This window comes from Chelmon rostratus, chromosome 5 (genome assembly GCF_017976325.1).
Source record: "Chelmon rostratus isolate fCheRos1 chromosome 5, fCheRos1.pri, whole genome shotgun sequence".
Lineage (NCBI taxonomy): Eukaryota > Metazoa > Chordata > Actinopteri > Chaetodontiformes > Chaetodontidae > Chelmon > Chelmon rostratus.
The window spans coordinates 28818094-28843978 of NC_055662.1; the positions used below are offsets into that span (position 1 = coordinate 28818094).

The following is a 25885-nucleotide window of genomic DNA, read 5'->3' on the forward strand; positions in this document are numbered from 1 at the left end:
GTTGCTGTGACGCATTCTTTCACTCGGTCCCTGAATCCACTGATGATTCCACTCAGTGGTCGAATCCTTTGCATCAGTTGCAGGATTCTTTTAGTCAAAATGAATTTTTTAGTGTTAAATCAGGAATATAGCATGTTTTCCTGCTGGATTCTGGTGTTGCAGTGGTGCCTTAAAGAGCATGCATTCAGTATATAGTTATGATTTTATCTTAGAAACTAAATTATAGAGGGAACTGTAGCTGACAGAACAGGTAGCTGTTACTGTATGTGGCTGTAATATTGCAGATAGCTGCTGTAGTCATTCATAAAATTGGTCTGTACACAGGTATGGTTCACTTTTCAGGTTTCAGTTGTACATATTGTTCCATATTTCCCTTTGCTCTCTTGTGCTATAAAGTATATAATAAATTGATATAATCTGATTTTGTCCATTATTCTGCACTGTTGTCTTGAAGATCAGAAACCCGACGCCATCTGAAACCCATTAATTCAACCTATAATGTCAACAGAGTAGAGCACAACTGGATCAACTTGATTTTTCATGTATCACATTTCTACAAAGGTATCACACAATAGCTTTAACTCCTCTGGATGAGTCTTTAAGTCTACAACCAGAATAATCGCAATTATTAGAATTCCATTGGTGAAGGGGATTGATGGGATGGAGGCATTTCAACTCACTTAGCTCAACCCCCGTGAGCCAATAAGAGTCCTGCATGAGTGAGCCTCCTCTCCCCACTAAACGCTAACATATGGACGTCTTCCTCTAGAAACGAGGCAGCTGTAATTCTAAACCTCAGTGGACAAACTGTTTTTTTTTCTTCATCCCATTGCAGAGAAAAGTTTTAGTGGATTTATTAATTTCTAAATCTGATTATGATGCATTATGAAGGCATGAAAAATAACTGAAGGTTTTGTTTGCAAAATAAATGTTAAGTCTCTAGGCAGATATAACATAAGCATCATAGTCAGTAGCATCAAACTGGCTGTTTATCAATGATGAGGAGGTCTAATCGCTGACATGTTTCACCAAGTAATCATTGTATAACAGCAGGAGAGCAAGTATCAGTCCTCTCCTTCCTCCTCCTCCTCCTCCTCTCCTCCTTCACTAGTACCCCCTCCTCAGCGGTGGGTGTGGATCTGGAAACTTCCATCCCAGCTTATATATTCAGGAGTTCATGGTAGATTTCATTCTGAGAGTCAGGTCAGGTCACCGGAGGCAAGATGGTGAGTTGAGTCATTTTATACAGCGTCTTTTCTGTTGTTACCTGTGACTGAGAGTTTGTGTTTACACAGAAATAACTTGTGTGTGTGCTTCTTTATAATATGATGATTTAATGGTGTGCTTTCTGATTGTAGACAACGTACACAGATAAAGGCGAAAAGGTAGGTAACATCATCATATGTGCTACAGAGCAGAGGTTCAGTGATGTTGCAGCTATTAGGCAGACACTGAGTGGAAAACCACTGCGATAAAAACAGGCTTTTAACGCCTCTGATGCTTTTATCCAGCATTTTTTTTAGTGCTAATATTGCTCCAGATTGTCAGATATGTTTTAATCATGGCGAAAGCTTCAAAATAAATCTTCCGTTCATTCATTAAAGTGTCTTCTCTTCTTGTCTTCAGCATGAGCAGGGCAGCTTCCTCTGCTTTGATCACTTAACCTTCTGGGTTGGAAATGCAAAGCAGGTAAGTTCATTCAGAAATGCTCCACCTTTTTTTTTGTTTTTGGTATATTATTTTTCTCTGACCATCTCCTCTCACAGACGGAGGGGTACACTCAGAAAGGCTATTGGTTCTGCAGAGGGGTGGAGGGCACACAGGGTGTAAAACCTCAGACCACAGGCTAATTATGACCCTGCACAAACTGAGTCAAGCCTCACCAGGAGATGGCACTATGAGAGCGTTTAAGGCTCTGATGTGCCCAATTTCACTTCAATGTAACATGTAGTAAGACTCGTCTCGGTGTCTTTCTGCTGAGTGGAAATCATTGTCTTCAACAGGCTGCATCATATTACTGTAACAAGCTGGGATTTGAGCCTTTGGCTTATCAGGGTTTGGAGACGGGCAGCAGAGAAGTGGTGTCCCACGCAGTCAGACAAGGAAAGGTAAATAAACCGTCGGTGCCTGGAGCCTGGACGCACAGCACACACCAGACAGAATCAGTGATGATGTCAGAAGATGTCTTTTAATGCCACAAAACTGGCAAACAAAGAGAGAAACTGCTCTCTTAGTGTCTGGCTTCCTAGAATAATGTGGATTGTAACACTAGTTTTCAATAAATAACTGTTCGACTCGTTTGTACAGAGTGAATCAAATGTAATTTAATGTCTGGAGGAAGCAGGAGCTGTTTTCACCGTGTTGATGTTTTCACAGATCATTTATGTGTTCTCATCCGCCCTCAATCCTGGAAACAAAGGTACTGATCTGGAGCTGGAGGTCTCGCCGTGCTCAAGGCTGAAGCACTTACTTGAACGAAATCAGGCTACTGTGATATTTAAAAATCACTGTGAAGACGGTGCAGTTTCCATGAAAATAAACACATTAGTTTAAATTCTTGCACCTATTTTCATTAATTGTACTCACATATAATAACTCTGAGCTCAGTAATTATTCACTAATTATCCATAAAAATAACCATAAACCAGAAGAATTATGCAAAATGTTTCCTGAAATATATCCTGACATGCTTTTGTAAAACTAGCTCAAGACTAGAGGAATATTTTACTGAAACAGTTTTTCCTATAAATTTAGCAGAAGATAATTAGTGAAGCGTATAAAAATATGTGTGGCTAAAACGTTCTCATCTTTTCTCAGAGATGGGGGATCATCTAGTGAAGCACGGGGATGGAGTGAAGGATATTGCATTCACAGTGAAGGACTGTGACTTTCTTGTGCAGGTAAATACGGCAGATTTTAATCTAGAGGAGCTATTTTATAACGCAAGATTCACTTTTCAGGTTACGTTTAATTCCTTGTATCGTAACTATGGTTTTGCTCACGTTATGCACTCACCATATTATCCTTCACAGAAAGCCCGAGAGCGAGGTGCAGTTATTGTGAAGGAGCCCTACACCCTGGAGGACAAGCATGGTAAAGTCAGGCTGGCTGTGCTTCAGACGGTAAGAGAAGTCACTCAGTATGAACTCTGTGATTTACACGGAGCCACTAGCACATCATGAAATAAGCTGAAAATGCTCTAAAAGGAAAGCCAGGATTGTAGACTTGCTTTGTTTTGCTGCAGTACGGTGACACCACTCACACGTTTGTGGAGAGGACGGGATACACTGGGCTGTTCCTGCCAGGCTTCCACCCCCCTCTGTTCAAGGACCCTTTATTAGCCGGACTGTGAGTGTGCACAAGCGATCATGATGTTTATAAGCTGATAAATTCAGGCTGACAGCTGATGCACTGTGTATTTGTCTTCCATTCTTCCATGCAGACCAAGTGGAAAACTGAACTTCATTGATCACGTTGTGGGAAACCAGTCGGACAATGAGATGGTTCCAGTGGTGGACTGGTAATGCAGACACATGCAGTGTAGCACATGTGTTAACAACCTACCTGCAGTGCATGCCTCTGCTATGATGTGAACCCAGACGGGTGGATGAGAGGAGGAGCCAGAGGGCGTCTGATCGTTGCGTAACTCTGCTAAGTGAGGCATCAGCATGACTTTGCGTTTTCTGAAGTGGACTCCTGTGGTCCTCCACATCTGGATCTGGTTTTCATCTCATCATGAAGGCATGAAACTGTGTGGAAAGGCAGTTCTCTAAATGAGCAAGCTGATTGGTTGATCCTGCAAAGAGGGGTGTAGCACAGGCTGGAGGTTTTTAGATGTGACAGACCTCGTGGAGACGCCTCATTACTCAAAAAGTCACTCATTCGTGTTTAGCAGGCCACAATTCCCCAGTTTAAATCACGAGATGACAGCAGCATCAGTTCCGGCCATGTTAACGTTTTGTGCTTCCATGCACCAGTTAAAACACCAACACTGAGCATTTAGCATGGTTAACACTTCAAGAGGCCCTTCAGCGGAGCTCGACCCACCATGTGATGCTTCTTTATCTCTGGTTCATGATCTCACAGGTATCAAAGAAACCTCCTCTTTCACCGCTTCTGGTCAGTGGATGACAAGCAGCTTCAGACAGAGTTCAGCGCCCTGCGCTCCATCGTTGTGGCGAACTACGAGGAGACGGTGAAGATGCCCATCAACGAGCCCGCCATGGGGAAGAGGAAGTCACAGATCCAGGCATGTTTATTCGACAAATCTGTGCACCAGAGATGATGTTCCTGGACAACCCTGGTTAAATGATTAAGTTGTTTCTGTACATTTTGACTTACAGGAGTATGTGGAGTACTACGGAGGTCCAGGAGTGCAGCACATAGCCATGAATACATCAGACATCATCACCGCAGTAAGTCTGTAAAACGCTGTTTGGCTTTGCACGTCGATGCATCCCAAAGCAGCAGCAACAACAGCGCTCGGATCAATTCTTTACCTGCAGATTCGTAACCTAAAGGAGCGCGGGATGGACTTCATGTCTGTGCCAGACACCTACTACGACCAGCTGAGGGAGAACCTCAAACACTCAAAGGTCAAACTCTCAGAGGACCTGGATGTCCTGCAGGTCAGAACCAAGATCACAGTTTATCACATCTGGAGTTCTGATGCACTACGAAGCTCATGTTTTTATGCCCATATTTAGTCACTGCAGAACAGCATTGCTTCCCTTGTCAGCTGATTGGATGCTGTACTTTGCTGAGTCTGAGGATCTAATTCACTGACGGCTGTAATAAGCAAAAAAAAACAACACACTGGAGTGATCTCTCCTGCTTCACAGCAGGATTACTTTAAAATGTAGTCAGTCAATGCAAACTATATGGCAATTTTTGTAATTATTAATGCAATTGTTTGTCTGAATATTCACATTTTCATTACTTCAAAATCAAACATTCAAAATATTGCACCTTATTCTAATAAAAAGGATGCAGCTACAAAGTTTAGATTTCCATTAATATTCCTTTTTTCTCTTCAAGCATCTCAAAATTTAGCATGTTCAGCATTTACTGGTGAAATCAACCCTGCGTCCTTTTCACTAGTAAACAGAGCAGCGGTTCAAAATTGTCGTATTTTAAAGACATCATCAAAAACGTAATCAAGTAATCCTTGATAGTATAGCTATGATCCATGTACACGTTTTTTCAAATGTAATCTGGGTTTATTATAGATGCTATTTTTTGTAATATGACTTCATAATCCCAATTACATGTAATCCATTACTATCCAACTCTGTTCTCTACAACTTAATGGAGAAATTGATTGCGACAGACAGATGTATTCTCATGATATTTCTCATATCCAGGAGCTGAAGATCTTGGTGGACTATGACGACAATGGCTATTTACTTCAGATCTTCACCAAACCGGTTCAGGACCGGCCCACCGTGTTCCTAGAAGTCATTCAGAGACACAACCACCAGGTGAGGGCGCCACGGACAACTTTCACAAGAGGAAACATGCAGCACATTATTCTATGTGTCAATATGTTTGGTGCAAAATTCAGTGAGCTAAATACACGATTTCTCCACAGGGCTTTGGTGCAGGAAACTTCAAGTCTCTGTTTGAAGCCATCGAGGCAGACCAGCAAGCGAGGGGAAATCTGACCATCCTGACGCCGAATGGCGTTTCAGAGAACATGTGATGCCAGTGATACTATGCTTTACAGTCTCAGTAAATATGAATTACTACTAATTACTAAAACACTTTACTTTTAGGAGGTTTATATTCTACGTCGATGCACGTTTATTAAAGCTGTTATTCTTGATTTTTATTTTGTGATTTGCATGTTTTATTACAACATACAACACGTGACATTATTTTATGTGTTGAAAAGTACTTTAACACAATGCAACACGTCCTTTTTTACAGAATATTAACAGGAAAAGCAACATTACCGATACCAGCTTGACTCAAGCAAAACACCATTTAAGCTCTCATAAACGAAAACATTTAACTGTACACTTCTGTTATCATTTGGACGATGAGGTCGGCAGATATTTCATTGTAACAGAGGTGGGACAGACGTTAGCAAGTGTTGCTAGCAAAGAATCAGGATTCTGTTTTCACCTGTGCTTGCAGGTGGCACATCACAACTCAATGCCAAGCCTCCATTAACAGATTAAAGTTCTAAGTGCTTGGTCCATTTCATTGGCCCATCATTCACTGAGCAGCGCTGACGATCGTCTGCAGTGCTTTTAGGAGCTCCTGTATGGCCTCTCGACAGTTACTCGCTGTACAGTTTTAAATAGCATTAAAACTTTTTGACACATATTCAGGGTCTGTGTTTATATCGTACAGTTCCTCAGGCAACTCTGGCTCTTGACATAATGGGGACACGTCGTTCGAGCTCAGTTCAAGGAGCCGCGGCAGCCGTCTGCTCCACACAAACAAGGAATCTTTGTCTCCTCAATGGGAAACTTGTAGTCGTACGTGATCTCTTCATTGATGCTTATCGGCTGCCGGGAGTATATCACTATCTTCTTCTGAGACTCCACAGTGATGATCTTTGCATAGCAGTTCGGCTGCAAGACAACAAACCCACAAATGTAAACATTGTAATGAGAATGAAAAGTTATTATTATTATTATTATTATTATTATTATTATTATTAAAAATCCTATTAACAAACCACCGATCTGATTCAGACTCACTTCAGTCTCACTACCAGCTCGTACTCACATTGCAGCTGTGGTTGATGAATCTGGCTAAGTTCCCACATTTAGTAGCATCAATGATGGTGTCCTGATCAACCCGGAACAAATAGCTGCTTCCAATCCCCTCCTCCTCGTACCTCTGCTCCCTCATGTCAGCGATGACCTAAAGAGAAAGAAAACAGATTCATGAGACCATTGTTTATCACTGCTCACACTCCTGGAAAGCACCCAGAAGAACCGGAGGGGCCGTCTGAGCCGCTGGGCCAATTCAGGAAGCTCTCAGGAGAAAAGCGGTTCGCTTAAAAGCCCGGCGGTGACATTTTTCACAAATTATATTCATTATGAATCTTATTCCAAGCCCTGTCATTAGTTTGTTTACCTGTCTGATGATCTGGCCCACATACTCAATCACCATCTCATCTGCTGCTATAGGCTCCATCGCAAACAGGCCCCACTCATGAATGTGACTCCGGCTGAAACGGATCCTCTTCTTGCGGAACTGATATGAGAAGATATGAAGAGTTTCAATGCCAAATGAGACATATGTTTGCCATTTGTTAACACAGGTTCCAACTGCTGCAAATGCTGACGTGACAGGTGGTCGTTTAAGTTGCTGTGTAGCAGAGTTACACTGATAAAAGTCTGCACTGATTCACTGGTTTTTGCTTTATTCTGATAAATAAGATTCAAGATTCAAGATTTCTTTATTGTCATTGAGCATGACATGTCAACGAAATTTGCATTGCAACCCCCATGTTAGAAACAAGATAATAAGAAAGATAAGAAAGATTCTAAAATAAAATTAAGATAGTAGAATAAAATAAACCAACATGCAGTAAAACATATTCGTAAATGCAATAAAAATATACCAGAAATGAAAATATACTATGACAATAAAAATATACTAAACAATAAATTATACCAGTGAAATGTACCAACAGAATAAAATATACCATGTGATCTAGTAATGCTACATGCTAATTAATTCATATGAGACTTCTTTCAAATTGATGGCAGCGTTGAGTGTAACACAAGATACTTGTGCTCAAAAAGAGGATTCATTCTCAGTGAAGAACCTTGGAGCTCTAATCTGCCTCTATACCTGCCAAAGAGCAGTGATTCCTAACACGTCTCTGGGGGTCATCAGGTGGAAACCTCCCTTCAACAGTGTTTCGCCTACTTAGTCCCACGACACCTCCAGGAGGCTAGGCGGTGAACTCCGGCTTCCCAGAGTCACCCCCCCTAGTGCCAGTTCACACTGCTCCTACACAATCCAAACAGCAATGCCACGTTCAACTGACCCAGGCCTGTTTAGAAGATGCTCCAGGTAGTGGCCAGTACCGATGCTGCCATTTAGCTAATGCTAATGCTAACCGCTAACTGCTAAGAAGAACAGAAGAAGACAATACAGTACCGATGCTACCATTTAGCTAATGCTAATGCTAACCGCTAACTGCTAAGAAGAACAGAAGAAGACAATACAGCTAGACTCACCTTCAGCTGGTTGAACTTGACCAGGTCACTGTCACAGCTGAAAGAGGACAGCAGGCGGCGCTGTTCAGACCGGAAGTCCGATCCAGCGCGCAGGGAGGTCTGCTGCTGGGCTGGGATGCACATTCCCTGCTGAAACAAATGCCGACTTTAACCACTGAATGGAACGAACTGGGCACTGCGAACATGAGAGCGAACCCTCCATCGTACCTGAGCGCTCGTAGACGGAAGCTCTGTGGTCAGCTTTGTGCTGTTGAGGTACTTCAGTTTATCCTTCCTGCTGATTTTGTAGAAACCTTCGCTGCGAGCCGAGCCGCTCCTGTGGTGCAGCTGCCAGGGTTTGTGTTCGTCAACCTTCTCTGTGGGGATTTTAGTCAGTGAGCAGCAGTTAAGGACGTCAGATACAGAATATGATGTGCACTCACTACCCACTTTCATCTAATTTCATCTTTTATCAAAGGATATGAGGGTGGGGTGTCCACAGTGTGTCACTGATCCACCCACAGCCGTTATCCTGCTCTTGCAGCCTGTCATACGTGCACTTCAGCAGCCCTGCGTCTTCTTCATCCAGGCCCTCTTTCCAGACCCTGTGAAGTATCCTCCTCTCCTCGCAGAGTGAGCGCCACCGGCGAGGAGGACTGTGAGAGGAGAGAGGACCAGAGATTCTCTTCAGTGACCTCTGCCGCTGACGAATTCTCCACCTCCTCTTTAGCTGTTTCCTGCTCAGTAAGGATTTCTCCGTCTCTCTCCTGTTGTCCTCATCCAGAAGCCCAGGCATGTTCTCCAGTCCCTGCAGGGGCTTCATCCTCACACCTGAAATGATCCACATGCACCTCCCATCAGCAGAGTCAGGCGAAGGCTCAGAGAGGCTGCATGGGGAGGACTCTGAGAAGGGAGAGTCACCTAACAAAGGCGGTGAGGTGGCCACTATTTGTGCTTTCCTCCTGTGGACTATGGCTCTTCGGGGCAGGATGATGTCTCTTCCAGGAGTCTTTGGGGCTGTGATATATGGATTGTTAGACAGGCATGGCGCAGGAGGCGGGCTGCTGAGAGTTGGGAACATCAATATGCTACCTTCTGACACGGCCGTCTCTCGGCCTGGTGTCAATGGAGGTCTCCCAGAGCTGCACTGGGTCCATCCACTTCGATCATCTCTACCAGGAGTTTTGGGCATATTCTGGTACGATGAGGCCGGGGGACCAGAGGGAGCCAGAACAAGCTCAGTGCTTGCTGGGGACAGGACGAGGACTTCATCCTCACTGTCCAGGTCAGCCACTATGCCCCTGCCAGGTGTTTGAGGTCGTTCCACCTCCTCCACGGCTGGGGATGTTGGTTCAGGGTCCGGGTCACTGTCCACCAAGCAGCCAGTAGGAGTGAGAGGACGCAGGTTTTCTATGTTCTCCAGAGACTGCACCGTCCATTCAGGGCTCTCCATCTCTACATCGAGGTGTGGCTCCACTGCTACAGAGGAAAATAGGAAAATATTACAAAATCAAACAGACACCATTCTATCAATAATTTTGTTCCTTCGTTCACACAGTTTACATCCTTTTTAGTCACGTTAGTGGCGTTATAGGCGTGAAACTTTTCACACACAGTCGTGAGCACAAGAGGATTAATTGTTAAGAATTAAGAACTTCGATCCTCTTTTCATCAGGCACCATCATTAGGTGAAAATTCATCTTAGTCCAATACATAAAAAATACTTGATGTTCCCCTAAGCCTCAGCTGTGCTAATTGGCAAATGCTTGCATGCTAACCTAAGTCATGCACGTTGAGGATTAATGCATTATACTGAAACAATATCTGTAACTTGTTTATTGTTGATTTTATTCCCATTAGGAGCCAAACTTTTGCACAATTATCACATTAGTTTGTGGACATAAAACATTATTTCAAGTCTCCTAACGCTGTAAACTATTTTCATCTAGTGTTACACAGTCTGCTGGACATATAACCTGGACGTCCTAGAGGGGACAGGAGCAGTGGGTGGTCCTGGGCTTCGCTGGTTTTGAGCTCCATCACGGCATTGAAGTCACAGGAGTCTTGCTGACAGGAGGTGCACTGGTTCTCCTTGGTTTCTTCTGCATGCGAAGGAGCTGACCAGTCCTGCAGGCCCAGCTCCAGCTGAGCGCCAGGGGTTAGCGGAGCTGAGGGGGTGGCGGGGGGCTCGAGCTCCATCGACTCTTCATCTGACGATATGACTATGCACTCGGCGCTGGTGTCATCCTCGCCGTCCTCCTCCATGTCTTCATCCTCAGGACTGAGGTCGGAGTAGGACGAGTCCTCGAAGCTGTCCGAGGCGAACGAGTCAGAGGAGTCGAAGTCTGACGAATACTCGCCGTCCTCTGAGGAGCTGCTCTCTGAGAAAGTCTCTGTAAGAGAAGAGACAATAAATATTTACTCATGTAGTTATTCCCTTAGCGTTGGAGCTGTGTGAAGTTTAACGTACCGCCATCGAAGCACTGCACGCCAGCACCAGTTTGGAGGATGAAAGCATCTTCATCCTCTGGATGATTATCACCATCATCACGATCATCTCTGCCAGACTAATTAAAACACCAGTTAGGTTACACACTCTTAAGAATCTCATATCGTCACCACAAAGACAGTTTATCATATTAACAGTTCGTATGTAGTAAATATACTGTTACATATATTTCTATTAAAAACTGAAAATAAAGTCGCGATGCAGAAGAGCTTTTTACTTTTCATGCAAAATCCTTATTTACCAGGATTTGAGGATCATCATCAACAGCCTCCACTTTGTCTGATCCGGTTTCTTCCTCTTGAAGTGCGTTTTCTTCTTTCCCTTCATCATCATCATCGTCATCACTGTCAAGCTGATGTGGTCTTGCATGTCTGCGTTTGGCTCTCTCTAATGCAGGTCTTAATACGTCGTCCCCCTGTTTCACATCTAAAACCACACGGAGGGAGACCAGCACAGTGGATCAGCCTACAGCAGTTGTAGTTAAGTGGTATTAGTAGTTAATAGATAGTAAATGAGGGTTAATTGCATTAAAAGCACTGACCAGCACTTTCCTGAGCAGGACCTGACGTGTTTTTTATCTCTTCTGATGCAGCAGCATCATCGGCTCTTTTCCTTTTCACCTGTGTAACAGTTATTTGACATTAACTCGGAGGTCAGATGCTGGTGTTTCATACTACAGTGAGCAGATTGGTTTACCTTGAAGGACGGCAGTGGAGGCTTTTTGCCCTGTCCTGGGATGTGACTGAGGGGATTTCTTAGTTTGTTCCTCTCTTGGACACTTGTCGCTCCACTTTTCAAAGGAGAAACTTGTATCTTGTGAATAAAACAACAATAATAATGAATCTACCAGCTCAAAAAGTGCATCACCACTAAACATTCACATGATTTCATCAACCACTTTGTGAAATACTAAAGGATTTAAGTAGCTTACCTTTATTTTCCTCTCTTCAGAGTCCCACCAGTCCTCAAATGCCTTGAAAGCGATCCCTTCAATCATTCTACGTGTAATGTCCTTCTTAATGATTGACTTCAATTCATCCACGATGACTTCTAAAACCTTCTCTATTGTGACCTTGTGAGGGTTCTCCCTCACGAGCAGGTAGTCTGGTGGTGGCACGAAGGGGTTAAACATGGGAAAAGGTGGAGCGGGCCAGGGTGGTCGAGGGAAAGGTGCAGGTGCACTGCCGGGCCTTGGAGGAGTCCCCTTATCTAAAGGACCTGCAGGCTGCATGGGTAAGGGGTACGTATGCACAGGAGGTGGCACCATCAAAGATGGAGGGGGTCTGAGAAAAGTTGGTGGGGGTGGAATAGAAGGAGGAGGTGGAATAGGGGGAGGAGGAATGTGGATGCTGGCATGATGGCCCAGAGGTGGGATCCAGCCTGGAGGTGGGATGGGAATGGTGCCATTTGGCAGGCGAGGTGGGAGAGGTGGAACAGACGGGGGAAAGGGAGGAATGGGGAAAGGGAGAGGGGTGACTGGATGGGGGCATGCGGGCCTAATGACAGAAGGAGCTTTGGAGGTTTGGGTGGTGCTACTGAGAGAGGGAAAGGATGGAGGCTGAGGATGAGAGGAGATCTCTTCTGAGGGTGTCAAAGCTCCAGACGGTCTGTTATTTGAGCATTCCTTATCCTCATTCGCTGCACGATGATCCTGAGTGAGACAGAGAAAAATCTTACTTACACCAGAAATGTCACAATTATTACATAATCGCAATTATCTGAGCTGACCGGCAGAAGTGTCATATTTCCATCACCATTTCCACTGTTTGGCACCAATGACGTCACTTTGTTGCACCCTCTTAATCTGATACGGTTTAATGCCACGAGAGCCAATTAGGTCGAGAATTACTGCCGCGAATTAGCTTTGATCTTGAGGCGCTTCACTTCTAATATTTGAATAATGTTACATAGGAAATGCACATCAAATTAAATAAAAAACAAATCATGTTGCAACAAATGGAATGTGAATTAGTTGTATTTCCATCAGCTGGTTGAGGCAAATAAACTGTCAGCTGAGCATAAACGAGCATTACCGCCTCACGGTCGTATGCCTCCGATAACCAAGTTGCACTTTGCAATAGGGACTATTTTTCCAGAGGAGCACAGAGGACTGATAGAGAGCTTCATCACATGGTGCAACGACAATCAACTGAAGATCATTATCAGCACGACCAATCAGCTCGTGGTGGACTACAATGCTTCAAATACGGACGCTGCTGCAGAGAAGCTACAGAGTCTAAAACAGTTTCACACACATGTTGAACCTGCAGCACAGAAGATCTTTACAATCAGCACAGTTTCAGAGTGGATGCCCTAATGGCAGACAGAGAAAGTGCTTCTGTACAACATTATGATGTCACAGTGAAGCTGACCTTTGACTTTTTGGATATAAAATGCCATCACTTTATCCTCTGAGACATTTGTGTGAAATTTTGTCATGATTACTTTAATTCCCTCAAAGTGTTGCTGAGACGTCACAAGACCAGGACAGACCATCTGAGAGCATAATGCCTCCAGCCACAGCTGTCGTCAACGCGGCGGCATAAAAGAAGAGCTTGGCTGTCTAGACGTTACAGCTGGTGGACAGATCCTTTTCTTTCAGCTCATATGAGACCAAATTTTGCTTTAAAGTGGCATAAAATAACAGAAAAGCAACATCATTAATCGCAATGATGATTAATCAACTATAATTTCAGGATCCTGACAGCCCTACACATAACAACATGCCTCCTATTTAACTGTCATCATGATATAAGCTGAGATCTAGAGGAAGTACCTCTGGACGAGATAATGACGGGAACATTTCTGCATCTTTTTCACTGTTCACGTGAGTCCTCCTTTCAAAATGTGTGAAATCAGATGGAGCGGGAGACCGGGAGCTTCTCGTAAGAAACGAAACAGCTTGAGCGGTTTCATCCTCTTCATCTTCAATGAGCCACGTCGGACTGACATCCACCTGATCACTGTAGGAGCGGCGGCGGCTGGTTGCGAAGGCGCCACGAGAAGCCGGAGTGCAAGCGAGTGAGTCGTCCGAGAGAGGGGAGGTGTTAGCTGAGCAGGGTGAAGCTGGGCTGTCGTGAGAGTGCACATCCGCCTCCAGAGTCTCTCTATCAAAGTATGAGGGGTCTGCACTCTGGCTGTTTATCAGCAAACTCTCAATGCGGGAGTCCAAACTCTCCACCCCCGGCTGGGGGCTGCAGGTGGGACAGTTCACAGCAGGTGGAGGGAGCTCTGTTATGCATGCGTGGTCGTCAGGTGGGGAGGACGCCGCTGTCTGCCGGTCAGCTGTGAAATTGATGCTCAGGATGCTGAAAGAGTGGCAGTTCAGATGCAAAGCCTCGGACTCCTGGCCGGGGGAGGCAAGGTTAGAGGAAGGCTCTGTGTTACTGTGCGTAGAGGATTGTGCATTGTGACCCCACAGTGCAAGCTGCTGGCTGCTGGTTTGGACTTGGGCAGAGAGGGGTTGCGGTGGCTGTGGTTGGCAATGCTTCAAAACCAAGCTGACATCTTCGCCGGATCCCCTGTGATGCCTCGCCGGTTTGCGGTGGCAGAGCTCTCGTCTTACAGGTTTGGGAACACTATAAGTGGAGGGCTCCCCCTGGAGGACCGGAGTCGCCTGAAGACTGGAGTAGCAAGAGTCCTGGGAGAGAGGAGTCGCAGACAAACAAGGAGTGCGGGGGGTTCCCTGAGAACGTGGTGTGAGCCCGAAGCTGCAAGGTGTATCCTGCCAAATACTGGAGTAGGCTGTGTCCAGAGAGAGCGGCGTGGCGATGCTGGTGGGGCTGGAGATGCTCGCCGGTCGCTGAGAGGCTGCGCTGCTCTGTAAGAGACGGACAACACAGAGAAAACATCTGAATGTAGCAGCTGGTTTCTAAATCCTGAATATTTTACACGCAGCTTTAAAAGGTTTACCAGCATACTGTCGATTAAGCTTTGAAGAGCTTCCTCACTGCTGCCCACCGGCAACGTCCACGGCGTGTAAGGACCACGCAGGAGCAGCTGCAGGTATCGCGCCCTGTTTTCACCTGAGGAAGGTTGCATGTTGCAATCAAGCAACAAAGTAAACAAGAGCAACATTTATACGTTCAGTGTATAACAATGTGAGATTGTTTTTTCCAGTCTGTGTTACCTTTAGGATCAACTTCCACGTGAATGATATTTCCCATCACTGACGTCAGATGGAGGTGCTGAACGGCGTCTTTTGCGGCCCTCACCGTGTCGAAGACCACCTTTGCGACTCCTAAATGCTTCTTGTTCTTTGGGTTGTAAAATATTTCCACTTCTTCAACGTTGCCATATTTTTTGCACATATTAGTCAAGAAGGCCTCCTTTACATTGTCATTCAACCTGGAAAAAGTCACTTCTTTGGGAGGAACAGGGCCAACGTACCATTCATCCACCTGAAGGGACATAACAACAACACCTTTTGGTATTATTATTGTTACTATGGTGACTATAAAGATAGATGTGCATTTACCCAAGAACTGTACTGACATAAACATTCCGAGGTACTTCAATCTTACTTCACTACATTTCTTTGAGAACTGTAGTTACTGTTACTTAACTTACTAAACTACCCAATCTAATTAGTCAATCAACAGAAAAAAAAATTGATAACTGATAATAATCATTCATGCAAAAACATTTCATGGTTCCAGCTTCTGCTTTTAACTATTAACCTGAAACATACATATTTTTTTCAGAAAATATTGAGCATGTCTCTCACAAAACACACCTGCAGTAAAATTGTATTATCTCACCAATGTGTTGGAAATGTACTTAAATATACTTCAAATGAAGTGAAATCAAAGTACACTTTAATTAAGCTGCTGATGGTGTTTTACAAAGGACCTGAAAATAAGTTCACTCTATTACTGTTAAAAGTATTAAAGTACACTTAAGTACAATTTATAACACACTTACAATAAAGTACACTTTAAGTTTGAAATATCACTTTCAGTATTGTAGAATTAGTATATTCATTTTAACACATTTAAGCAGAACTTTATGACATCTATTTAGAAGTAGACTTTTAAAAAGTAGATGTCAAACATACTTTGAATTAAGCACAAACAGTAAAAGTGTGCTTTAATGACTTAAGTTATATGTCAATACACTCAAGTAAACTACTTCTTCACCAGGTTACCAGATTAATCGATTATGAATGAATGAATTGTCATCAGGTGCATGCCTGTATAGAACAGTTAAACATTAGCTGCTTATATATTAATGGATGAGTAATAATGCAACACAGGACTTTTCACTACACAGTGTAGTATTAGTACTTCTACTTAAGTAAAAAATCTGAATACTTCATCCTCCACTGATGAAGATTACCTTAAATTTAGCAACCAACAGGTCAGTCTTGTTGTATTTGCTCCAGAGGCGGCAGATGCGCGGATCTCTGACTGTATCCACAGGAAATAGACCTAAGTCCTCCACCTGTTGAGGTAAACAACACCCATCATCATCATCATCATCATCATCATCATGGAAAACATTCATGCTTGTGTGGCGCAATATTACAGCTCAATGGAAGACAAACAATAAAGAGACATGTGGACATGCTCACGGGTATGTTGAAGCATTGTCCATCATAACGGTACACTTTGTACAGTCCTTTCGTCAGTGCGGGATCAATAATCAACTTGCAACTTCTCCAGAGCTGAGGCGGCGTCTCTCTCTCAGTCGTCTGTTTGTCGCTTTCCATCACATTCGTCAAAACCTGCAAACAGAACAAAAGAAACACGACATGATAAACGCAGCTGTCGGCGAGTCCTCCACTGCAGGTTAACACGCCCCGACAGGTGATGAAGAGCATCACCTGGAACGTTATCCTTCCCCTAAGCGCAGCAGGCCGTCAAATGAAACGTGTCCAGGTACTTCAGGTAAATTTTAGCTCCCTTACCTGCACCAAAGTTTCATCCTGTGATGGAGCAACATTGTGGAAAAGCTGTTGTTGTTTTCGGTGTTTTCACAGTCGGCCTGCGTCGCCCAGGTTGGAGAATGGATCCCTCCGCCAGCAGGCAGAGGCGGAATATAGATCCCTCGATGAGGCGGAAGAACAAAACAAGTTGGAGGAAGGTGGACAGGTGTGACATTTTTGTGCACTTTCAGGAGTGTCTAAGCATTTTTATAATGCAGTGAAAAAAATAGTGAAGTAAAGTTAAATCAAAAACCTCAAAGCTGACCTTTATCAAGTTTATTTAGAAGATAAGTAAAGATAAAATAACATGAAATTCGATTAAACTGATACCAAGAAGGGACTTTTAGTCTGACAGCATCACAAGATTATGTTATGTAAATCACTTAGCATAAATATAATGTATATGTGTTATTATAGACCAACATAATTGATACTACATGTTTGGCGAATATAGATGAGTATGCATAATGAATAAAATCAAGTATAACTAAGAAAATGAATAAACATGTACTTAATGTATATATTTATAAAAAATAAAAGATCATAAAATATAATGGAATACAGCAGCATAGTATAAGAACATGACATAATATAGATAAATAACATGCTATATTATTGCAAACTATAGATATAGATGATAATTAGATGAAGACATATTTTGTCGTCTGTATATTTAAGGCAGCTGAAATACTTGAGATGTTCAGACAGAAGGAGCTGCTCATTCGAGGGAGGGTGAACTATTTGTAGGTGTGTTTCAAGGTGTGAGCGTCCCAGAAAGCATTTCCAAACCCTTTCATCTGTTCATACCACCACCTCCACGATGGCGCACACATGACTTGTCGGCCAGTTCGGCTTCTAGCTGCAGCTGCAGTCACAGTTTCTGGTTCTCTCTGGATTATCTCTACAGTATTTACACTGCCAGGACCTGCGGTCACTGGAAGCATCCTCTCCTCGTCTGTCTTTCCACAAAACATGTCCCAGAAAGGATCAGGAGCAAACAGAGGAAACACCAGCCAGCAAGAGGAATTCAAGGTTGTTATTGTAGGAGACAAGCGTTGCGGGAAAACGTCGCTATTCACAGTTTACACTACAGGAGTCTTTCCAGAGGTACGTGATACACACTCGTCAATGTATCTGCAGTGTTTTCTGTCTCTCAGAGTGGGACTGAATGCTGCCTGAAATCCACTTGAATGTAAAGCTGAAACAACATAAAATGCTTAGAACTCAAATAAACATCCGTCAAGTATTGAGACACACACAAAAAACATTTTCTTTCAGGAATATGTCCCATCTGTGTTTGACAAAAGTGTTGTGAATTCGAGGTATAGAGGGCGACACTTTCGGCTACATCTCTACGACACTGCAGGTGAGGTCTCGTTCTTTGCTCACGCTTTTCAAATCACCTTGTTGAACAGGTAGTCCGAGTCTGTGGAAGGCGTGCCCCATCATTCCTCAGCAGGATAAATACAATCACATGCCTGTTTGTTTTTAACCTAAAGTGGCAGAAACCGTACATTTGTCTTGGTTAAAATGACTCCAGAGGGGTTTTTTTTAATTATTTTAGTCATTTGATTTATTTTGAAGTGCTGAATCTGATCATTTCAAGTGCAGGTTTTGATGTTGTCAATATCAGGTCAAGAGGACTACGACCGCCTGCGGCCTCTCTCCTACCAGAACGTTAACGTGGTGCTGATCTGCTACGATGTCATGTGTCCTTCCAGCTTTGACAGTGTCTTCACAAAGGTGTTTCTGAGTTGTCTCTTCAGTGCAGCACACCTTGAGGTGACCTATTCATTGTGATCATCTTGCAGTTTGTGCTTCCCTGAACTAGCGATCAATGTCTCGCAGTGGTTCCCTGAGGTGCAACACTTCTGTAACGGGGTGCCCATCATCCTTGTTGGGTGCAAAGCAGACCTACGGAAAGACAAAGTCCTGATGAAGAAGCTGTGGTCATCGGGCCAGAACGCCGTCACATATATTCAGGTATACTCAAGCTAAACTAACAGGATTAGCCGTGCACTGTTACCTGCTGTATCACCTTTGATCATTTGTGGGAATTGGACCCTTCTGACAGGGAGAGGAGGCTAGAAGGACGCTCGGTGCCGTGCTGTACTTAGAGTGCTCGGCCAAACTCAGAGAAAACGTGGACGACTTATTCAGAGAGGCGACAAAGCGGGCGCTGCTGGAGACAAGAGTGCTGGAAGAAGTGAGGGAGAGGGGGAGTCTGTGTGCCTGCTCATGGCTCTGAATGACTGACAGGAGGCTGCACTCGAACTGCATGTCCGCACACATTTCCTGCGTGGTTTTCCTTTTGACTTCACAGTTTTTTTTTAAATACATCTGGTGTAAGATTATACTGGTTTGTTTCTCCTGCCGTTTTTTTTAAAGCATTCGACTGTTTAAAAACATGCTCATAAAAAAATGTACATAAAACTCAAAAATGATCTCAGATGTGTTTTTTATTCTCAAACAACAACAACAAAAAAGACCTGGTGATTCTTAACAGCTTAAAAAGCTGCAGCATCATGAGCTGCTTAACTTACTTAACGATACAGCGTTTGCTAAAAATTCACTGTGAAGCTGTCAGCAAGCAGAGGAACCTCGTTATATACAGCAACATACACAGGGTTAAATAAATAAACCACAAAACGAACACCAGAAAAATGCCTTTTGTGTGCATTGATCTGTGGCGATTCCTGTCAGAAGTGTCCCACAGCGAAGGCAGTTGACCTTAATACACACTGAAAAGTCTTACAGAAAGATCATCAGCAGTGCTTTGGAGAATAATGGCCGACAGTCTGTAAGTTATTAACCGGTAATGGCTCCTTTTTGTCTGCTTCACTGAGCAGAGATATCATCATCTGGCAGTTTAAATGCAAACTTTAGGAGCTTGTGGTCTCCAGAAGCTATGACATACCACGACTCAGCGTAGACCAGGTCTGAGGCGACCATAAGGACCATAACATTGCCTGGATATAAATGCTGTTTGCTCTAATATTCAATTAAGAATTCAGAATCACATGATAAAAATACAGAGCTGTGTTCATCACTTAGATTAAAATGGTTGTACAATAAAAAATGTGAATATTATTATCTTTACTAATTCAACATGTTTAGGGGAGAATAAGATACACTAATATGAAAACTGTGTCAGGTCACATGAGAGTAGAAGTAATGTTAATGAACTGTCCTCCAGCTCTAAATATGGGCACGTTTTCCTACTCTGAGCTGGAGACGATGAAGAAAAGAAAACGATCAAACCCGAATAAAACAATTCCAAAATGTGCCACAGGACAAAAAGAACACACCAGAATCCACACTCAAACAGTCTATGACCTAAAAACAATGCGTGACCGTGCTCGAGCTCGTAAACTAAGGTACAAAACATCTGAACACAACAGTTCCAACACGAGCATGCTGCGTAATACTACATTCAACAATACTTCTTCAAAGCCAATAACCACCTTCATAGATTACAGAGGATTCAAACTGCGAAAGCAACGTGAAAAATGAGCTCTTGGACGTAGATTCCACCGTCAGGTTCAATCTGAGTCTTTCCTGCTATGAAAACATGTCACACACTTTGGCTGAAAACACTCCCTGACTAGCTGTCATTTAAAGAGATTCAGATTGCACGCAAAAATACTGCTGGATGTGTTAATCAATTCAAATCACATCGCAATTTTCCTACAGATGCATACAGACGTTTGGTGCTCTGCAAACAGTAAAATGTAAATTATTCAGACGACTGAAAAATCAAAAGTGAGGGAAAAGGAAAGCAGCAAACAGCTGAAGCAACCTAAACTAACTGGAAGCTAAAATAAAAAAGCACCAACACGCAAACATTCAGTCCAGTGAGTGATGACGTGTGTGTGTGTGTGCGTGTGTATCGAACAAACCGAAGCACAGACTGAAACTCCTCTGTTCAGAATCCAGAATCTCTCTCTCTGCCTCTTATTGTTTCTAACTGTGGCACTTGAAGCAGTTCAGCACATTTGAAGAAGTTGATTCACTTCATGATTCTCGCCGGTTTGAGTTGTTACTGCAGGTTTTTTACAACCTGGACCTTATTTCTAGCATCAAATACGACCATTTACTCCCCCAGACAACTTTGCTGGCATTTGGAGTCGTTTTGAAGAAATTAGCCCCAGAGGAGCGGCGCGTATATCCGTATAATGCGAGTACTCGGGGCATCCATGCGCAGCCTCTATATAACACATAATCTGCAGAAACTCGATCATATTCCAATATTTAGTTCTGATATGCTGGTGCTATTCCCCTCTGAGCCCGTGGTGGCATGTTATCAACATCCGGCGTCTCTAGGCAACTACCTCTGACGTGGATGATGTCATTACCGCTGCGAGCAGCCAGCCGCAACACGGCTGACTCTGCGGCGGTCGGCTACGAATACACAATAAAGAAACATAGCTCTGCCAAACTGCAGCTAAACTAGCCGACCGCCGGCTAATTTGGAGCTAATTTCTTCAAAAACTACTAATTTCTTCAAAAACGACTCCAAATGCCACCAAAGTTGTCTGGGTGAGTAAATGGTCGTATTTAATGCTACAAATAAGGTCCAGGTTGTAAAAAAAAACAAAGTTATCCTTTAAAGCTGCCTACAAAGTCTAATTTAAACCCAGGTAAACATGAGAGGAGGACCAATCAATGCAACCCACCAGAGGACATCATATCATTAAGGCCACAGGTGGATGCTGCAGTGGTGGTGGGTTATACATATGCCCCCGCCAGCAGCACACAGTAACCATGAGTTGAACAATTTGACTCGTATTTTTTCCAGTGTGGGTGATACTAAGCACTGTTTCCTATAGTTATCAACAACTAAACGACATATTTTTCATTGCTGTGCAGCAGATTTGTAGCATAATTTGCAACAAGACTGATTAACTTCATAAAAATGAAAACAAGTGGGTATCCCTCCAATTTCTATGACAGTACAGATAAGAAGTCCTTCAGTGGCTTTAGCCCTAAAATAAGTAAAGTTCAATATGATGTAACAAGTCATTTAACAAGCCACTGAAAGGTTTGTGTCTGACAGCAAAAGATTTACCTGCAAATCAAAGGCAAAACAGTTTTCCTAAAATATAACGTGCAGATGTTTGTGAGCATGCATTGTCCAAAAGTGGCCTGTGTTGAAACCTGCAACGCTCGACAGATGAAGCTAGCAAATAAAAAAAAAGCATCACAGTTTATAAACATAAAAAATAAAAGCTTTTTGAAGACATTTCACAATAAAAGCACTGTTGAATGTCCGTTTGCTGCTGCATGCTAACTGGCTCTAATCATGGGAAATGGACAGCGGCCTTCAGGTCGTCATTCTCAGCTCTGTGGTCCAGCTGGTTCTGGAGCCGAATGACCTGCTCCAGCTCCCGGATCTGTCGGTCCGTTTTGTGACTGACGAGCGTGCGGTAAAAGTGGACGGCGAACACGATGAAAACGAGTCCGAACGGCACCATGATGCAGGTGGAGGCGATGGCCGCGGCCTCACCCGAACTTATGGTGCCGTTGCTTTCTTCAGTGTTGCTTTTGAGGGGTAAGAACTTCACCCAGCACAGGAGCATCACCTCCGTCAGGAAGAGCAGGGTGCCGATGACCGTGGAGAAAGCCCAGGCCAGTTCTATGTGGCGGTGCATGCGCTCGTGGGGAGACTCGTTGACAGAGTTGAGGTTGTGAACGTTGCTGACAGCCTCGAGATTAGGGAGGATGCAGGTGCTGATCATGAGGGCAAAGAGGTGGACTGCAACCAGGACTGTGGTGCAGGCGCTGAAGGCTATCAGCAGCCCTGGAGGATACTTATAATCCCGCTCCAGCTGCACCTCCACCATGGCCACCTGGGAAATCATGCAGGAAAAATGTCAATACCTGCAACCTATGTAGGCAGAGGAAGTGTCTGTATTTATCTTAAAAAGCAACCAAGCAACTGTATTATGATTTATTCATGCACTTTCAGGAAGCTTTGGAATTAAAATCTGGACCGTTGACAAATGCAGCAAACTAGCATATTACAACACTGACAATATACTCCTCTCCACTTTAAAGCTGAATATTAACATATGAGTGCACAAAAACAAATCTTTCCTACCTGAAATCCTTTAAACCAAACCGTAAACATGGCTGTCGTATTTATATTATTGCATGTTTGTACATAAAAAGTCTAACAGAGACACTTTACCTGCTGGTGTCTCCACCAAGCAAATTTTTTTTAATTAAGACCTTATTATAAACAGGTTTTAGGGCCACGGGGCAAATGATTTGCTTACATACAGTACAAATTTCTACAAATATGCCTCTTCACAAATATTTGTCACTCAGAGTTGATTCTGGAGAAAGAAGCATGGACAATTATGATAAACAGTAATATATAATTTTTTAAACTCTTGACTTTAGTTTAATGGATTGAGATTATTATTTTGCATGTTTGTGGTCATTATTAAGCTATAGTTAGTTATAAACGCTGTATCTTACTGCTGCATACTCTCATTTTGGGGATTTTGTATATCTGTTTAATTAAATTTTATGCTTCTAACTTTATTGATTTTTATATTTGCATTTTTTTTTTAACCTTCTGCAACTGCTGCACAACAATTCCCCTCATCTCTTAAATCTTAAAAATGGGTCATTCTGCATAACGCATACTTTTACTTTTGGGACTATACTTTCTTTGTAATACTGAGGCACTTTTACTTAATAAGATTGTGTGTGCAGGACTTTTACTTGCAACAGAGTATTTCTACATTGCAGTATTGCTACTTTTATGCAATAAAAGGCCCAAATACTCCTACTACCACTGAAGTTAAAGGCTTATTTCTGTCAAGGTGCTGTTGCAACACAGGATAAATAAAATTCTATCTTATCTTATCTTATGTTGCCTTATCTTAATAGCATCATAATTATGGCTGCAACTACTGGTCATTTACTGTCACACAGGAGGACAGAGACCAGATCAGTTTCACTTTTAAGATGCTGAATTAAGAGAATTTAGACTTTTTCTCTTAAGAAATTACTGAAACTGATTAATTTATCATCAAAATAGAGACAACTAATCAATTTATCGTTGCAGTTCCAATCATAATCTTCACTTTATAGGAAACTGGTGCAGATTTTTCAGTTGAAAAAACAAAAACAAAGCAAAAAACAAATAAAACAGAATGATGGATGCTCCAGCTGTGATACTGTGAGGTCTACTTGTTATGGCGGAAGATAAACCCGGATTTGAGGGTGTGTAGGCGAGCCCTCTGCACTTTGCATAAACTGTTTTATCCTCTCGATCCGTTATTTACCCCGCTGTGACAGACGTCTCGCGCAAAGTCACACGCGACTACATGTGACCTTTTCATTTTCAGGGGCCAGGGTCACTGCTCTGTCCTCGCGGACATAAAGGGACCAATGCCGGTCAATATGAGCGCACAGGGGCCCTTATTCGGCCCGCGGAGTGTCATGATCGCCGCGGCCCTTGAAAACACTCATCTGCGTCACAATTGTATGCGCGGTTCGGCCTAAACTGATCCCGCAGACCAGGGTCCAGGCAGGGAGGCTTCACTTACCATCGCGAATCCCGACAGCAGAGCCGAAGTGCGGCTGGTGGCTTTTAACTTGGCTCGACTCAAGTACAGTTTTCTCCATGACAGAGCCTGCATGGAGTGCTCGTTCAAACTCATTCCGAAAGTTGATCCAAGTCAGCGGCTCTTTGTTTTGATCAGCGCGGAGTTCAGCGCAAACCGGGCGGATTTACAGGGCGGCGCTCGGTGAAGTCGACGGAAGAGAAGCGCTGGCAGAGAAAGTAGTTCCACTGAGGAGCGACATCTAATAAACACTAGACAGAGAGAGACATCAAACTATGTCAAAACTTTCCTGCAACAGCTGACCTGCTGTCAGAGTCTATGAGGAAACGCAAGATACCCACAATCCAACGCTCTGTGCAGGCGCTGCGGCGCTTCGCCTCACGGTGCCACTGACGCACCGCTCTCAGAGGAGCTGCTGGGTCTGTGTCATCTCCTCCAGTTCAGCAAAAATATGCATGAATCTAACTGAGGTCTGGTGCTGTCCTTTATCTCAAACAGCCATTAAAGCTTCTTACAACTTTTACTACCATTAAGAATGGTTATGAAACAGTGTGCATGTATTTATACTACAGTACTGTGATGATGCATTCTTCTTCATGGTTGCATCTATTTTTCCCTTTTACATTAATAAAGTAATATCATATTAACTGTCTTGTCACTACAGTAGTTCAATAGATTCTTGTTCTTATTAACAGTGGTAAAAACAAATATTACTGAAACAGTAAAGTACTTTTACTTTACTTGAGTACTTACTGACTCAAAGCTGAGTACTGATTTTATACTTTTAATTCAATTTGGAGGCAAATTTACTTTTCAGATTTGGATTAATATTACAAAATATGAAACAGCAAATAAACTATGATGTATTATTATATGTTAAGCAGTATATGAAGTTGCTGGAATTAGCTCCACATTTACCATCTGCAGCATTAGTGATGCTTAGACATTAAGGCATCACAACTTATAATCTTAAAAATGGGTCATTCTACATAATGTGTCCTTTTACTTTTGAGACTTTAAATATGTTGTTGCTAATACTGAGGCCCTTTTACTTGAATAAGATTGTGCATGCAGGACTTTTACTTGCAACAGAGTATTTTTACACTGTGGTATTGCTACTTTTATGCAATAAAAGGCCCAAATACTTCTACTACCACTGAGGCTAAAGGCTTATTTCTGTCAAGTTGCTCTTGCAGCACAGGTTAAAGTTTGATTAAGCAGAACTGTGTAAACACAGAATCAGAAACAGCAGGTTGTGTTATCACATGGAGGTCATTCAGTGAGGAGGTTTTTCACACCGCCCTGCACAAATGTACACTTCTGATCACTAGATACAAGAGAATGAACAAAGTAATCCCTGCTTCATGCCACAAGTCAGTAGCTGAAACACATGCGCACTATCCTGTAATAAGAATCTCTCATCTCTAATCTTTAACAGACTTCTTTGACTCATTTGTCATTAAACTGAATTACGTTATTAAAATAATACGTTTTAGACTATAGACTGTTTTCTCAAACTGTCTACCAGGGACTGATTCCTGTTATTACCACTGGATGACACTAAAGTAAGACTCTAAACACAATGACTCTACATGACTCATTATAATATCATCTTTACATAATACAGCCCAGTCCTGAGTAAGCCAGTGACACAGTCCTTGTTGTGTTGGCTCTGTAAACAAGC

At 43.0% G+C, this 25885-nt stretch overlaps 4 protein-coding genes across 4 annotated transcripts; 2 read left to right on the forward strand and 2 right to left on the reverse strand.

The window, feature by feature from the left end:
- Positions 1-1185: 1185 nt before the first annotated feature.
- On the forward strand, positions 1186-6572 carry hpdb (4-hydroxyphenylpyruvate dioxygenase b). Its single transcript, XM_041936824.1, has 14 exons — positions 1186-1226; positions 1359-1385; positions 1627-1689; positions 2004-2108; positions 2377-2419; positions 2818-2900; positions 3033-3122; positions 3245-3348; positions 3443-3520; positions 4087-4249; positions 4344-4415; positions 4506-4628; positions 5364-5480; positions 5591-6572. Exons 1-14 carry the CDS (start codon positions 1224-1226, stop codon positions 5699-5701), a joined length of 1182 nt encoding a protein of 393 aa, XP_041792758.1. The 5' UTR covers positions 1186-1223; the 3' UTR covers positions 5702-6572.
- LOC121606286 (histone-lysine N-methyltransferase SETD1B-A-like) lies at positions 5966-16796 on the reverse strand. Its single transcript, XM_041936501.1, has 18 exons — positions 16674-16796; positions 16268-16420; positions 16033-16137; positions 14825-15095; positions 14608-14720; positions 13472-14515; positions 11627-12346; positions 11392-11508; positions 11237-11315; positions 10937-11121; positions 10657-10753; positions 10163-10579; positions 8670-9665; positions 8415-8581; positions 8208-8333; positions 7093-7212; positions 6739-6876; positions 5966-6581 (listed from the first exon to the last, which is right to left on the reverse strand). Exons 1-18 carry the CDS (start codon positions 16794-16796, stop codon positions 6408-6410), a joined length of 5145 nt encoding a protein of 1714 aa, XP_041792435.1. The 3' UTR covers positions 5966-6407.
- Positions 16797-17443: 647 nt separating this feature from the next.
- Positions 17444-18936, forward strand: LOC121606904 (rho-related GTP-binding protein RhoF-like). Its single transcript, XM_041937507.1, has 5 exons — positions 17444-17728; positions 17900-17987; positions 18255-18364; positions 18470-18604; positions 18696-18936. The coding sequence occupies exons 1-5, from the start codon at positions 17453-17455 to the stop codon at positions 18867-18869; spliced, it is 783 nt and encodes a 260-aa protein (XP_041793441.1). The 5' UTR covers positions 17444-17452; the 3' UTR covers positions 18870-18936.
- Positions 18937-20906: 1970 nt separating this feature from the next.
- Positions 20907-24541, reverse strand: LOC121606766 (calcium release-activated calcium channel protein 1-like). Its single transcript, XM_041937297.1, has 2 exons — positions 24184-24541; positions 20907-22470 (listed from the first exon to the last, which is right to left on the reverse strand). The coding sequence occupies exons 1-2, from the start codon at positions 24295-24297 to the stop codon at positions 21922-21924; spliced, it is 663 nt and encodes a 220-aa protein (XP_041793231.1). The 5' UTR covers positions 24298-24541; the 3' UTR covers positions 20907-21921.
- Between the last annotated feature and the right edge of the window lie 1344 nt (positions 24542-25885).